A 16,677-nucleotide genomic window follows, 5' to 3' on the forward strand; every position below is an offset into this window, starting at 1 on the left:
TTATGCAACCTACAAGTTTTTTATGATATGAAATGTGGCATTCCTGAACTAAAGGGCGATAAATATAAAATATAGATGGAGATAATTCTTCTTCAATTTGGGTCGATGAATAATGATTATGCTATTCGAAAAGATGAACAATCTGCTATTACTGAAAACAACATTACGGACGACGTTGATCTTTATATAAAAATGGGAGTGATCTAATCGACTCTAGGTAATGTTCATAAATATCGTGATCCGCTGGTATGAGTAGTTAGGTTTGGAAAAATTCTTGAAATTTGACCATTCCTGAATCTCATCTCATTCCCGTCCCGAAAAAATCTCAACCCGACGTTTTCTCGACCCGAATTTTAGGGATTTTTCCTGCCGCGATTAATATTGAAAGAGGGATTGTGATTAAAATCTTATCATGACGGGATTCTCAACCACTCTCGAAATAATATTATAATATATTTTATTAATATATTGTGCCAAATGTTATTGGTTTCAACCCATATATCAATTAATTATGTATTTAATTCCATAATTATTTATTATTGGAGCGATCGAATCGTAGAATCACGAATGAAATTTTATTCTCGTGTATATTTTAAAATTTTAATTAATTGATTTTTAAAATTATTTAATTAAAATAAATATGTAGAATAAGTGATGCAATTTGACCATCTATTTAACAAAATTTATCTAGTAATTTGTATCCGAACATTTTATTAATAATTATCCGATACATAATTTGATGTTTTTCTCTCAACAAAACCTTGAAGCATTATTCAGAATATTTTAATATTATACGTTTTAAGTTGAATATTTATTTTTTCTTTAGAAATATAATTAGTTTCTAAATAGTATTTTTTAAAAAATAAAAACACATTTTTTTATCTTTTAACGAAACCTTGAACATGAAAAAAAATTATCAGGATATCCTCTCTCTACCTGATAGATCCCGTGTCATGCCCCAAAACTAGGCCTAGTTCATCGGCGTTATTTAACGATTTCACATTAAACAACAAGCCTCAAATTTTCAAAATTTCCAGAAACCAGTTTACATATTCATAAAACTGAAATACATTGTCTTACACAAACTCAAAATTTAATTGTCTTTACAATCCTTAACTGGAAACAACTGAATTTAATACTCAGCGGCTTAAGACAATTAAATGAAAACAGAAACTAAGCATCATCAGTTTATTGGTTTTCTTCACCATTCCCAGAACTGTTTTTTCTCATCTTCTTCTAGCTCATCTTCGTTTTTATCTGAGATAGGTGGTTCGGGTGAGTGAGTATATGAGTGTCACTATTAAATGCGGGTAATATTCCAATTTTTTAAAAAAAATTCAGTTATGAGTCACAAAGTAACTTTGTTCTCGTAAATGCGTCGGCTAGTTTAGCAACAACTAGAAAACTTCAGACATATTGTAGATGCCAAATGTTTCAATTTTGTGATTATCAAGAATAGTGGTGAGCAGACACAATTTTTGGCCTATCTCTATTCCCGTGCTTTCTTGGGTCTTGAAAGTTAAAGAATGTGAATCAGGAGTTCAATCATAAACTACTAAAACAATAATAAAAATCTATAATGATATATACAAACCCCAAACATTACTGTGCTATTGGTTTTTCTTCGCTTTGTGATTGTTCTTCCATTTGATGTTTCAATTTTTCATATTCATGGTGAGTCACCGACAATATTAATCATTGAAAGACATGTGATAATAATATCAGGATCAAACGTGTATGAGACAAACATAAGCACACACCACAGGAAACACAGAGAGGTCTGTATGCATGAGAATTCATGCACAACCACTACAACAAAAATGCTCAAACACAACACTTAAAAGACAACGCTTTTGGTAAAAAAATGTTGTCTTTTTTTAAATTACAACGCTTTTAATGAAAAGCGTTGTTGTTATTTTTTAAAAATTCATAAAAGACAACGCTTTTTTTAAAAAGTGTTGTCTATAACCGTTTTTTTAGGTCTAAGACAATGCTCTAAAAAGCGTTATCTTTGAGCGTGTTTTTTTATATGTACTACAACACTTTTTAAAAAGTGTTGTAGATAAACCATTTTTTTAAATTTTAAATAATAAATAAAACTTGAAATACATATGTTTTTTTGACTTAACGTAAAAAACCCAAAAATCCCCAAACCCTTCATCGCGTCCCTTTTCTCTTTAAACTTCTGAAAAATTAACCCTAAATCCCCAAGCCCTTCCATTGCGATTCCCTTTTTTTCTCTCTTTCAATTCCAATTTGACAAATCGTTAATGGCGATTTCTCCCTCTTCTTTTGCTTTTCCATCATCATCGATTGTTTCTGTTCTTGTAGTTGACGAGCTTGCGAAGACTTTGGATCTACCTTGCTCTGTTTAAACTTGGGCGACGAGGGGGAGAAAGTGTCGGCTTGCTCGATCTGTCTAAACTCATGAGGAGCTGTAGGGGCTGGATTTACGCCTTGCAAATCATGGGGAGTTGACACGGCTCAATGTATGTATTTTTATTCTAAGCAATATGGACCCATTAGTTTATGCTAATCTTCTATTGTCATCATTCACCTGAAAACGAGTGCTCGAATTAGTTGAGCATGTGGTAGATATATGTTTCCAGTTCTAACGTTCAGCTGCATCTTTGTTTTTCCTGTCAAATTCCAAGCATCCTTCACGCATTTACTCTGTTTCTGTAAAATATTTGTGTGCTCTAAGCATTCTCGTCAAAGTTAGTTGAAAATTATTCACTGTATTATTTATTTAGTTGTGTATCAGTGTACCCTCATTAGGTTTAGCCTTAGTTCATTGGAGATTTCGTTAAAAGAAGATGGCAGGTGTTCTTTCTCATTTCCACTAGTTAATTTAAAAAGTGTCATTCGAAGTATTTGTTTACATTTTATTTCATTATTTGGAGTTGACTTTACTTTCAACCTTGTTTTGCCATTGCACTGGTCATTTTCTCTCATGGTGCTGATGGATAACCCTCTGGGCTTTTTCTAGTTTTTTTTTTATGCTTCGCTTCTTTTTTACTTCTATTTCTTTTTTATTTTTTCTTGTTTTGCCTGTTCTCGATCTTGATATATTTGTCTTTGTTTTATGGGTGTATGATCTTTTGCAGATTCTATTGCAATTATCCATTTGCAATAGGAGTTGGTTTGATTTTTTAAACTTATGTTAGAATCATGATTTCTCAAATTTTACTGGAATAGCTTTTGGGTCTTTCAACATCTCTGGACGTTAAAATTCTAAAACTACTTCAATGATGCATGCCAAATGGTTATGGATCAACATGCAGCAGTCTGAATATATAAAGCTAGACATGGCATGAATAAAGATGTAATGAATGTGAGAATTAGTAAATATATCTCTTTGTTATGTTTGCGTGTGGGAGGGAGCCGGTGTTGTTACTTTCTTTACAACAATTTGAACTGCATGCTTTTTCTTTATGGTCTTTGGCGTGCTTCATTGTCTTGTTGCCAGTAATTAAGTTTTGTTTCTATTTGTTTTGTTAAAATCTAATGCTCCTGCAGATTAAGCGCGAAATTTCAACCATGAAGTTAATAAGGCATCCAAATGTCATTCAAATGCATGAGGTAGCTATTTAACTTGTCATGCCAACTTTTTCCAAACCTGTTAATTTGATTCGATTTATTTGCCCTCCCTGCAGGTCATGGCTAGCAAGTCAAAGGTATTCATCGTGATGGAATTTTTCAGTGGTGGTGAACTCTTTGAAAAAATTGTAAGCTACGAGTATTATTCGATGTCAATGTGTAATCATGACAGATTGATTATGAGGATAGTAGCTGATGACAATACTTGTGACGACCCGAGTTCTAATCTCTCATTAATCACATCTTCATAAATAATAGACAAAGAATCAAAGTCTAAATAACGTAAATTTTTTTTTTTTTTAAATTAGTACCTCGCTCGATCGATGAAAACCCACCGATCGAGCGAGCACTTAAGCCCAACTCTCGGGTGGAACAATGTTGGCCTCGCTCGATCGGGTACTTTCTACCAATCGAGCGAGCACAAAATGCTCAAGGTTATGTTTCCAAATCAAGGGCCTCGCTCGATCGGTGATAATCACCCGATCGAGCGGGCTAAGTTTCCAGCAATTCCACAGAATTCTTTTGCTGTCAACACATGTTCATTTACTCATTTTTCATCTATCATCAACTCATACATAGCCTATACAAAATCATAAGCTAGCATGCATACTAACATGATATAAATTGATAGAAATAGATCATAACAAAGCCTTAAAATCAACTCAAGATAGGCTCACATATCAAACAAGAATCATTGTTATACCAAAAAGGATTAAACTACAACATGCTGTCTTAAGGATTTACAACATCAACTCAAATCCTAAATACATCAACAACACAATCACTTTATAACCAACAAGTCTTGGTACAAGTAGCTATAACATGATCATGTTTTGAGACTCCACACAAACATTGACAGCTCAAACCATCTAAATTCGGATCATCACTCTATTCTCTCATCTCTTTCATCCCTTGTTCTTCAAGATCGCTTTTGCCCTGTTCCACTCCCGCCTATCGCCATGACACATACAACACAACAATAGCCGGATAACTCCGGTGAGAAATATATTTCCCAGTAAAAGCAACTAAACATGCATAGCAAAGAACAAGTCTTACAAGATGAATGCATCATATATGTAAATCAGACGCTAGGCTAAGTCAACCACTCAGGCCATACATATATAATCCCTCAAATCGTCTAATCGAACGTTTCCGTTCATTTCAAAATCAAAGAACAAGTCTTACAAGATGAATGCATCATATATCAACAAAATAGCATTCATTAACATCAAGACTCATTCAACCATTCATAGAAAAGCATATAAAATCAAATAAGCAAATAAGTATGTGATTTAGGGAACTCGATACAAACCATCTCGAGTTATAATCCCATTCAAAATAGTAGTCCACTTTTACCTTTCAAATGTGAAGTTTAAGATGATTCCAAGGTGAGTTCAAGCTCTCCAAATCTGAACAACACAATCACAAGACTTGTATCAAAATCTGCACTTAGAACCATTCAAACTCCATTGGAGACTAACTTCAAACCTTACTTCAACACTCTATTGGTTCGAAGATGACGTTCTCAAGCTCAATGGTCTTTAACACAATCTGAAACAAAGTTGAGAAAGCTTACAACCATCAGCTAGGACTCACTATCCTCACAACTCAATACAAGATTGCAAAACAGTCTTGAATCATAACGTCGGCAGCATAACGGTTAAAGTCGGCAACCGAAACTCAACTACAACAATTCCAACATTCATATCAGTTGTATATGATTCAAAACCAGCATAATTCCTCAACATATCAACAAGTATACTATCGAATAATCAGCTGGAAATTCATAAGAACATAATCGATAGCCATCCTTCAACCCGAACTCGATAGAACAAAGAATACAAGCTCAACAACAACAATTCATAACCACATCTGATCTCTGTCATTTTCGACTTCATAATCCATAATGAACTAAGAGAAAACTTACATCAAATCAAAGGTCTTCTTGCAAGGATTCCAGAACATCTTTCGGAATCGAAATCGGATAACCGGATTAAAAGATACGGCGATTTGAAAATTACAATTCCAAAGAAATGAGAAGGAATCGATTTGCTCTGTTCTAAATCCTTTCAATTGTCTAAAATGTTAAGCATAACACACGTATACATGCTGATCAATCACTTAAAATTCTGAAAATTGCACTTTAGCCCTCCAAGTCTTGCCTAGTTGCAATTCAGTCCTCAATTTTTCATTTCATTCAATTTCAATCCTAAATAATTTAAGAATATTAGAATTTAAATCAAAACTCTAAATATTCCCAAATTAAATATTTTTGGATTAAAATTAAATAGTTCCGGGCGTTACAATACTCCTTGTGGTTTCTTGAGGCCAGGCTACTAAAGGTAGGCTTGGAAAAGATGAAGCTAGAAAATATTTTCAGCAGCTAGTTAATGCTGTAGATTACTGCCACAGTAGAGGCGTTTACCATAGAGACCTTAAGGTAAGATTCTAATTTTCTTTTTAATATTAGAAAATATCAAAAAAGTGTTGTGCGCAACAGTCTTGATAGTTGATGGTTGGAACTCAAATTCTATTTCATTTTTATTAATGTATAGCCGGATAACCTGTTGCTTACCACCAGTGGCGTCCTTAAAGTCTCGGACTTTGGATTAAGTGCACTATCTCAGCAAGCTTGGGTAAGAAATATTTTACTTTTACCTTTGCTGCATTTCTGAGACACCTTGTTGAGATCTTAATCTAGCCTAACTCAAGATGTTATATTGTGCTTGAAGTTCAATTTTTTTTAATCTTGCTTTCAGGAAGATGGGTTACTTCATACAGCATGTGGAACACCCAACTATGTTGCTCCAGAGGTATGCAATTAGATTTTCGTGCATTTTGTTTTCCAGTTCTTTTCTTTCTAAGATTTTTAATCATCTAACAAAATTATGCAGGTGATTAAAAGTAAGGGTTATGATGGAGCCAAAGAAGATATTTGGTCATGTGGTGTCGTACTTTTTGTTCTTATGGCTGGTTTTTCCCTTTTGAAGATCCAAATATTATGGCATTGTACAAAAAGGTAACAAAATCACATTTATCAATTCTATCGTGTTGTGTTGTGGAGTTATCCTCACAAATGTACGTCTCTCGAAATCACTGAACCTACCTGAATGGAATTTAAGGTATTAAAATACTAGAGATATCAGGTTAAAAGCGGTGCAAGTATCACATTACCCTGGATAAAATTTGTAATATATGCATGTTAATGCTCAAACAGCATTAATCTCCGTTTCAGATATTTGTAGCGCAGTTCATATGCCCTCCTTGGTTTTCTACCAGCACCAAGAATTTGATTACAAGATTATTGGATCCCAATCCATTGACAGTATGTTCACTTCTTTCATGCTATTTACATATGACCCTTCCAGCAGTGCCAGAGGAAGAGAACAACAAAACCAGAAGTGTTTTAGCTTTTTCAGTTAGAAAATTTGGTTTTTATTTAAGCTCTTTTACTAAATTCGCTGATCTATTTTTCATGCCGATTGTAACTTCTTCACATGATTTTGCCATGTGGAGCAGAGGATCACAATTTCTGAGGTTCTCGAAAATGGGTGGTTCAAGAAATGATACAAGAAACCTGTATTTGAATGTGAGGAAGTTGCTCTTGACGATGTTGATGCTCTTTTTAATGAATCAGCGGTGGGTGTTCTGATGCAGCTTATATTCTTTAAATGTTTAAGGATAGATGTACTAAACTATTCTTTCTTGAATTCAGGACTCACCGAACTTTGTTGTGGAAATGCAAGAGGAACAGCAACCTACCCCACCACTGATCATGACTGCCTTTGAGCTTATCTCCTTCTCGCAGGGTCTCAATCTCAATTATCTTTTTGAAAAGCAAGCAGCATGTACATGTATACACTAGAAATTATAGTTGTGATGGAGTGGTAGAATCACTCTATTTTAAGTAGCCGTGGAAAATGCCCAACCCTTTAGATGGCTATCGGGTTTTGTTAAGCGAGAAACGAGGTTTGCATCCAAATGTTTTGCGAATGAGATTGCTTCAAAAATTGATCAAGCAGCTGGTTCCTTAGGTTTCGGTATGCATGATTAATGCGTGGGATATCACACTATAACAAATATGATCAAGCACAACATTTAAAAACAACGCTTTTGTAAAAAAACATTGTATTTTATTAAATCTCATCTGAGTTTGCTGCAGCCATTGGAGCCAGCGATGGAGAATCAAGATTTCTTGCTTCTTGAGGGTTATCAGACAACATTTTTGCAGAGAAATTAATCTGCTCTATTCTCTTTTAAGCGCACGATCGAAGACACTTCAGCGCGGGATTCATCGATAGAAACTGTTGCAAGTAACTCTTGGCCTTGCATTGGATTTACTAGATTCAATTGTGTTATACGGTTATGCATTAGCAGATCATGAGATCCATTTTGCAACAACTTTCTTGCCTTGGTCTCGTAGAATTCACATCACCAAGGGATTTCATGAATTTCTTTAATTAGTGTCAAAAAATAATTTAGTTGAATTTCTGCTAATATACAAATCTTTTTGTGTGTTTTATTTTGTTCCCCATTGTTGAAAATTATAATGAGACGGTAGATAATTGATTTAGCACTGTCAAGTGTTTTCTCAAATATATGTGGAGTATGTGCTGGATCAATAAAAGCTGGTGGCTACAATCACGAAGCTTGAATAAGCATCAAAACTACAAGTTTCAAGAGATTTTAAGCTATGATTGGTATTAACGTGCTCTGCATATTTTTAAACTAAAGGTCACTCAAGATATAAATCAGTAGCAACCATGAAGATCCAATGTTTTTAGTCTAACTAGCGAGATACATTGTGATATTCTTATGCTGATATCTAGAGGACGCCAGGTTCTAGTCTTGTGATATTTATGTCAACTTTTTGTAGTTTCTACGTTGCCATGCTGGAGATCTAATTCCATGTTGGTTGTATTTTGGATTTATTTTTGTAGATTTGATAATTTCAATACATTAGTCTCTGATATGGAGTAAGGGAATTGAATGATGAAGATTATTGTTTGGTTTACTTTTGTTGGATATACATTAATAAGGCTGCCCTGTTGTAGCACCTTGAGTTGGGGCAGATGGTTGTCTCTGTGAATTACATCTTTTGATTTAGGGGCTTCTGGATTTGTTGCGTTTCTGGGCTGTTGGAGGCAGTGTTGTGCAGTGGATTTGGGATGTTTGGAGTGAATTTGGCACTGTTTTAGGCGCCACTGTTCTTTTGGACGTGATTCAAGTTTCTGCACACCAAGTATTTGAGATTTTGATTCTCTTAAATTACAACTTTCTTGCACGAGGTACTTGGCTGTTCATTTGCTATTTTATTACGCTCTGGTATTGATTTATTATTAGAAGATTCATGTTGTTTTTTATTGATAATTCTGATTTTTGGAGATTTTTGATGGTGTATTGTAATATGATCTTTAGCATTTTCTGTCTTGATGTTTGGGATGTTAGCTACTGTCATGAATGCAATATTTTTGCAATCAACGATGGAGAGCATTGGCATTTCAACATGAGTTCAGACTGCATTTCGCATGTCAAAATTGCTAAACCATACATAAGAAGAAGAGCCGTTCGGCATTTAGAGAAAGGAAGAGTTGTAATTTTTGCAGCTGGTACTGGGAAATCGCTTTTTCACAACTGATACTGCTGCAGAACTTCGTTGTACAGAGAGTGAGTCCATTTCTATGACTTAAATGCTTATATATATTAATATGATATTTGTTGAATGTTATTAAACCATAAATCCCACTTGCTTTTCCTTTGTATTGTATAAATATATTAAGTGCCATCCATTTTCTTTCTAGAGTCATGAATTATTTTGTTCCTTATATTGTATCATTTTATTGGAATGGTGCATGAGAAACTGATGTTGCATTTTGTGTAGTTAATGCGGAAGTGGTGCTGATCAAAGCTACAAATGTGGATGAAGTTTTTTATGAAGATCATAGGAATAATAAAAATGCAGGTCTACTAGTTTATTGAGTTAGAATTAGATTATTTTTTTATATTTGAATGACTTGTAATATTGAAATATTGTATATTAAATTTTATTTTACAAATTTTTGAATTTTGAGTGATTTATAATATTAAAAATTGTGAATTAATTTTTTTTTGTTTTTTATTTGATAAAAGACAACGCTTTTTAAATATTGTCTATAGGATTTAAAGCGTTGTTAAAGTCAGTGTTGTAAAAAAGTCAGCTCAACGACAACGCTTTTTATGTGTTGTCGTTGAAAAAAAAGCGTTGTCTTTTTGAAAAAAGACAACGCGGAAAAAGCGTTGTCGTTGAGAGGTTTTTTTTACAACACTGGCTTCAACAACGCTTTTTTAGCCACATAGACAACGCGAAAAAAGCGTTGTCTATGAAATTTTTTCTTGTAGTGAACAGCAAGTGAAGTACTATGCTTAGAAAGACTCATTACACTTCCAGGGTTCACCTTTTATACCCTTTTCAACAAATTTGACACTGGTGTTTGAGCATCTTTCTGGTAGGGGGAATCTTGCAAAAAAACAATTGAAAATTCAGTCTAATCATAATACCATTTTGTGAATCTTAACAATTTTCCTTCAAGTTCACCTTTTCATCATTTTTTGTTTTGTCCAGATCATGCTCAATTCAGCAATATCTTGTGTAAGCTCAGCAAAATAGGGCAAGCCATAGAAAAGGAGGATCTTACTATAGCAAGTCTGGTTCTTGGTCCCGGAATAGAGATGAATTGTGTCCAGAAATTCAATTTTTCGCTCAACCAGGTGCATTCATGATCGATGGATTTTGCAGAGAACTCTTTGTGTTTGTGGCTTTATATTATATTTCGCAGGTAATTTCTGAAATATCTTTTGGCCACATGGCAGTTGATCTGGTGAAGAGATCGTAGAGATGGATAATTTCAACTTTTTCGAGTCTTCTCTCCATCCTACCAAGATGAATGATGTTTATTATGTCACTTTTGAGTTTTCTCTTGATTTGAGATTGAATTAAGGAATTTTCTTGTTCTAATGTTTGTGACTTTAATTTATTTGCTAATGAATAGCAATATTTTTCTCTTTCATAAACACAACTTCTTTATGAATCTAGTAGGGACAACAAGCAAGCTCCTTGATTGTTATTTCCATTTTGATTCATGCCTGAAAAATTCATAGAAGCCATACGCCGAATCGAGGGCGAAAAATTTGAAGAAATATGGGATGTTCTATATCCAAGTTGGATGATGAAGAGGCTGTCAAGCTCTAAAGATAGGAAGAAGTTCATCAAACAAGCAGTTGAGCAAATTAAAGGTTGAAATTGACACGTTGGATGGTGGCATCTTGCAATAGAATAATCGTCGAATTACTATAGCGAATGAAATGTAGAATACATCGATATCAAGTCGTTAAAAATTTTATTATCATTAATTATATTTTTTTGCTTTCAACATTTTAAATGAGAATTTGTACGTTTTAATTTTATTATATAATTAATGCACTTATTATGTTTTTTTGGATTACTACATTTTAAATGAGAATTTGTATTTAAATTTTATATATTTAATTGTGAATTAAATGAAAGGAAAAATAAAATCAATCACAAAAATATAAAAAAAAAATTAAAAGAAAAATAAAAAAGGAGAACAAATTAATATTAAAAAAATTATAAAATAATGGTCCAAACACTTTTTTAATTATTTTTAACTTTTAAAATGTTTTTCTAAAATAGTTACCCAAACATATTTTTAAGTATAAAAACAGTTTTACAAAATAGTTGTCAAAAGACATATTTATTTTTTAAACAACACATGCAAGTTGTTTCTCAAATAATTTTAGAAAAAAATTTTAAAAATAATATATAATAACAACTATTACATATATTAACTATGCGTGTGCAAGTCTCTTTAGTAGTAATAATAATAAAGAGAGAACCAATTAAAAAAGAAACACATACAAATTCTGTCACACGACCAAATGGCGCATACCAACAGTTCGTACATAAAGTTGGGCTCACAGATTTTATTATGACAACCAGCAAATTAAACACCACAGTTATATTTATATTATAACACAACGGAATATTCTATGAACCAAGGAAGGCATGCTACACACCACGACGCCAACTTCAGTCCATCGCGTGTTCGGGCAGGTACTTGCGGAACGAAAAGGGGAAAAAGGCTTCACCAGTAGTACTCACAACCAAACGCCTCACTCCGCCTTGAACGACAATCCCGACCGCATGGCACTTACGGACACAAGAAAAACATGTCTGAGGGCAGAAGACAAACTCATAAGTACCGGGTATCCCAACCTTTCGAATCTGAAAAGCTTCGCCAATGATTCCAGGCGGATTCTTACGAGGTTCTGCACCTATCATAACGAAGTACTGCTCCGTGGCATTGTCGTAGTCGCTTTTCCACCTGTCCGACGGACCGCAACCGACTGAAGTAGAAAACGAGATGTCTAAATCGACGTTTTCAGGGACTGCGAACTCCGTAGGTGCAGTTTTCTTTCGACTAAGCAGATGATTATAAGGAGTGACGATCAAACTGAAATTCATTGAGACGCCCACTCCAGATAGTGTTTGAGAAACACCGTATCTGCAGTTTTCTTTCGACACGACGAATGGGAGGAGGCCGCTGGCTCGGACGTTTATAATCGGAACTATCGGCACCACGTAGTAACTCTCGCCTAACAGGAGCGCGTTCCCGTCCCAGTCGAGCACCGCGTCAGGCTCCTCCTGGGCTTGTGTGGCGGTGTGCAAGAAGATGAGGAGAGTGATGAAGGAGAAGATAAGATCATTCTTCATGGTGATCAATACTATAAATATAGTTTTATATATATGTGTGTATTTTTTCTTTCTGTGAGGAAAAATGGTTCGGGGATGGTGTGAATTTATAGCTCTCAATTTCATATGTTAAACCCTAACAATAATGATATAACAATACAAGTTGGCCAAGGTGAGAAAAAGCATGTTTAAAATTAGGCGAAACTATTGTTATCGGAATGTGTATAATTAACAAAAAAACAGCAAACTCATGCGTCAAGGAACTCTTGGTTAAATGCCAGGTATTCAATTTCTTCTGTGAACATTTTTTTGGACTAGACTGACACACATGATTTGAAGGTATAGTTTATCTGACATGAGAGTTACACATTGGATTACAAAATTTATTTAAAATTACAAATTAGTGCATAGTTTTATTCGATGATTTTTGCTGTTCTTCGATTCAAACTTACGCGAGTTGCATCTATTTATTTTGTACTCTGATTCTATAGGATGCAAGTGTGATTTTTCAACTTCTTGTGAAATTTAGGATTTAATGATTTTCATAAAATCACTAGTATTGGTTTGTAAGACAGACATTATCTTTTCTAGTGATATTTAGTCGTAAGGCACCTGCACGAGTATTCTTTACTCGTGCATAATTATTTGTTTGCGTTATTTATTTCACGCTTTTATTTTTCTTGCACTGTGTTGTCTCTGGTGTTGTAACACCAAATACAACACTAATTATTTTATTTACAAACTGCATATACCGTCTCTTTCACGTAGTATCAGAGCTACCACTTGACTTTACTAAGTGAGTTCCTGGTTACTGTTGCAGGTTTGTTATGGATACTCCGTACTCCAATGTTAAAGTAATTCATCCAACAATTTTGGGTGGAACAAATTACGGCCCATGGAAACTGAACAGATTATGAGAAATATTGAGGATGAAAATTAGGAGAGTGAGCAAGGAGATTAGATTCTTCATGATATATATGTGTAGTTATTTCGTAATGTTAATGTTGTGTGGTGTGAAGAAAATGGATTGGTGATGGTGTCAATTTATAGATTCCAACAATTTCATATCATAATAATAATAATAATAATAATAATAATAATAATAATAATAATAATAATAATAATAATATTCTTCAATATTTTTTTCAGGTTTCACATATTTAAACTGTAATAAATAACAAAATATGTGTAATTATATATATATATATATATATATATATATATATATATATATATATATATATATATATATTAATATTTTATATACACGTTGTGTGTTTGTATAGTTTTTTTTAACGAAAACAAAAAAAAGGTAAAATTTAAAAATTTAAAATTTTTTAGCATTTTCGCTAACAAATATATAGTCACCAAAGACAAATAGATGTACATCAATTTTACAAGGGTGTGTGGAGTATTGTAAAAAATATAATAAAATAAATAAGGGAAAAAATCTAAGTGTTAATTTGTTATAAGAAAACATTGGAGTGAACCGTACAAAATGACTAATTTATCTACGATTATATTAAAAACAACTTAACATGTAATCGTAAATTCATCTTAAAATTCACTAACTAGTTAAAAAATTCAATTAAAGGAACAATTTCTTTTATCGTAATTAAAGGAAATCTATTATATTGTTCTATATGTCCTTATTGTTGGTAACAATAATACAAACTAGTACTTGATCACATGATTGAAACATGGTGCAAAAAGCATCGAAAGACAAAGAAAAAACGTGTTATGGAATTCATTCATATATATCATGTGTACGTAGCTGATAATTATTGAATCGATAAGCATCGAAAGAAAAAAAAAAACCATCGGGGACGATATAATTAAATGCATGAACTGATATATTGTTAATGAAAAATAGGAGCATATATAAACGAATGAAAGACACTTAAAAATAGAGTGATCAAAACAGATGTATATAATAATTTCAAAATAGTTGAAATAATTACTTGGCATAAAAATTAGAGAATTAGGCGAAGATATGTCAATTCAAAACTAGTTAATAAACTTTAAGAAAAATTTCTTTCTGCAAGCGATAGATCTAGAAATTTTTATGAGGGGAGGCTAAAATATTTTCAAATAATTCATCATCAAAAAAGTTCGGAAATTTTTTTTATATGAAATTATGTAACTTTGTAATTTTGGTCCTCAATGTTAGAAAATTTCATTGTTAGTTTTGTAACATTTGAATTTTGAAAATATAATTTTTTTTCATTGGGTACACATCAACACTGTATTGGCTCTAGCTATGTAGCATCAATTCTGAAAAAGGATTAAAATGTAAAAAAACAATGAAGATAGCAGATTACAACTGAAATTTGATAACATAGATGACAAAATCGCAAGAAGAGAAAGACATAAAGATAAAAAAAAAAAACATTTTTTTTCCCAAAATACAATTAACCACGAAACGTAAAACCAAGATGAAATAAAATTTGCATACACTAAGGTAGTGTTTGCAACCTCTAAAAAAAGTGATTATGGAGATTCTCTTCATAAATTTGTGAAAAAAATTTCCATAATCACTTATTTTTAGATGTTGCAAATACTATCTAACTATCCTACTGCACTAGTGTAGAGAATTACCAAAATTACTTTAGAAAGGTGCCGGATAAGACAACTACCCATAAATCCAAAAAACTTGTGAAGAAACACCTGTACATATAAACTCATAGATCAAACTCAGAATTATTATTATTATTATTATTATTATTATTATTATTATTATTATTATTATATTTATATCGGATAACGATAAAGAAAGATTTGGATAAACATCAAAATAAACTGGACCATGAGCCAAACTAGATTGAATAATTCCCATAAGGTATTGTTTCCAATTCAAATTTCTACCATCACGTAAAGCTGCTAAGAAGCTTTCTGATAGTCCTTCTAAATAAGAGGTTTAAAAACAATTTGCACTAAACCAATATATAAAAACTTATGAGTTTTTTGAAAAGGTAAAATATCCTTTTTGTTTAACAAACCAATTACCATCTCATTTCTATGGAGAGAAATAGACTTTTCAGTAGTTTTTACTACTTGTTTTAAACCTAATCTTTCAAAAGTTCCTAATTTATAACCCAATTTAGGTTCTACTTTAGGAATAGTCAATTTATTCAATAAATCCAAATTATTTGGAATATCATATTATTTAATCATACTATTTTGAACAGTATCATTATTGATCATAGAAATATTCATTTCTATGAAACTTTTGTACTAAATCAATCACTAACAACACATTATCTAACCACCATGGCTCTGATACCATACTGGAACCAGGAAAACATAGAGATCGCATTATTATAGGATATTACAAATCAGTGTAGGATATTACAAAATCATACATATGATATTACCAAATATTTTGATTATCAGTTCTCAAAAAATCGCTCAAAAATGCCTAAACGCCTTCACACGGCTAAAACGGCTAAAGAGCTGAAAGAGAACTTTTAATCAAATATTTGAACCTGTGATTTAACCTAATGATTTAACTCCTAATAACTTGATATATGTTTTATGAATCCATAAACAACATAAGAACCAAGTTATAAATAATTATATTATCAGCTCATGATTTAGTATAAAATAGTTTAGCCTGCCATTCAGGTTAAATACACAAGTATTAAAAATTTAAATAACAAAACAAAAATTTAAAATCGAAACATGCCGGACTAAAAATGAAATATGAAAATATAAAGGACCGGAATCGTAAAGTGACAAACATAAAAAACTAAAATTGCAATTTTCCCATACGACTATTGTACCATTTAAAATATTTGGGTTCCACACCTACCATCTGTTAGGTAGCTATAAGGGTACTCGCATTGGTCCCAATTAATACATATTTATTTGATGCACCTTCCACATCTTCAAAAATAAAAAATTCAGTGGTCTACATGCTACATATTCATCGTATTAACAATTTCTCATTATTAATACATACTCACATCCATTTAATATCAATACTCATTATTTATGCGTCCCACAATCTGCTACATATTATTTTATATTAAAAAATACATTTTTAATTCCAAACAAAAGACTATAATTTCTTTGTTGTTTAATTTTTTATAATTAAAAAATTGATGGCACGTGCTTTCACGCCGTATGTTCCTCCATTTTTTTAAATTTATTATGTATAAGAACATCCACATTGGTGCATTATTTGATGTTATTAACACCAAATAATGTTAATATCAATTAATGCACCTATATAGATATACAAATTATTTCCCAACCAATTAATATGTTCATTCCTATTAACACGTTACTACACGTTTTTCTAAGAAAACGAAAAAAATCATTTATTT

General features: G+C 32.4%; 1 protein-coding gene and 1 pseudogene across 1 annotated transcript; one reads left to right on the forward strand and one right to left on the reverse strand.

The window, feature by feature from the left end:
* The first annotated feature begins 2,270 nt into the window (after positions 1–2,270).
* Positions 2,271–7,654, forward strand: LOC140879016 (CBL-interacting protein kinase 23-like; annotated as a pseudogene).
* Positions 7,655–11,532: 3,878 nt separating this feature from the next.
* LOC140885434 (kunitz trypsin inhibitor 4-like) lies at positions 11,533–12,406 on the reverse strand. The gene has a single exon (XM_073292390.1). The coding sequence runs from the start codon at positions 12,368–12,370 to the stop codon at positions 11,687–11,689; it is 684 nt and encodes a 227-aa protein (XP_073148491.1). The 5' UTR covers positions 12,371–12,406; the 3' UTR covers positions 11,533–11,686.
* Positions 12,407–16,677: the final 4,271 nt, after the last annotated feature.

The sequence above is a fragment of the Henckelia pumila genome, chromosome 2 (assembly GCF_033568475.1).
Source record: "Henckelia pumila isolate YLH828 chromosome 2, ASM3356847v2, whole genome shotgun sequence".
In the NCBI taxonomy this organism is placed as follows: Eukaryota; Viridiplantae; Streptophyta; class Magnoliopsida; order Lamiales; family Gesneriaceae; genus Henckelia; species Henckelia pumila.

Coding starts and splice junctions, on each gene's coding strand:
- LOC140885434 (XM_073292390.1), bottom strand. CDS start 12,370: ATGAAGAATGATCTTATCTTCTCCTTCATCACTCTCCTCATCTTCTTG.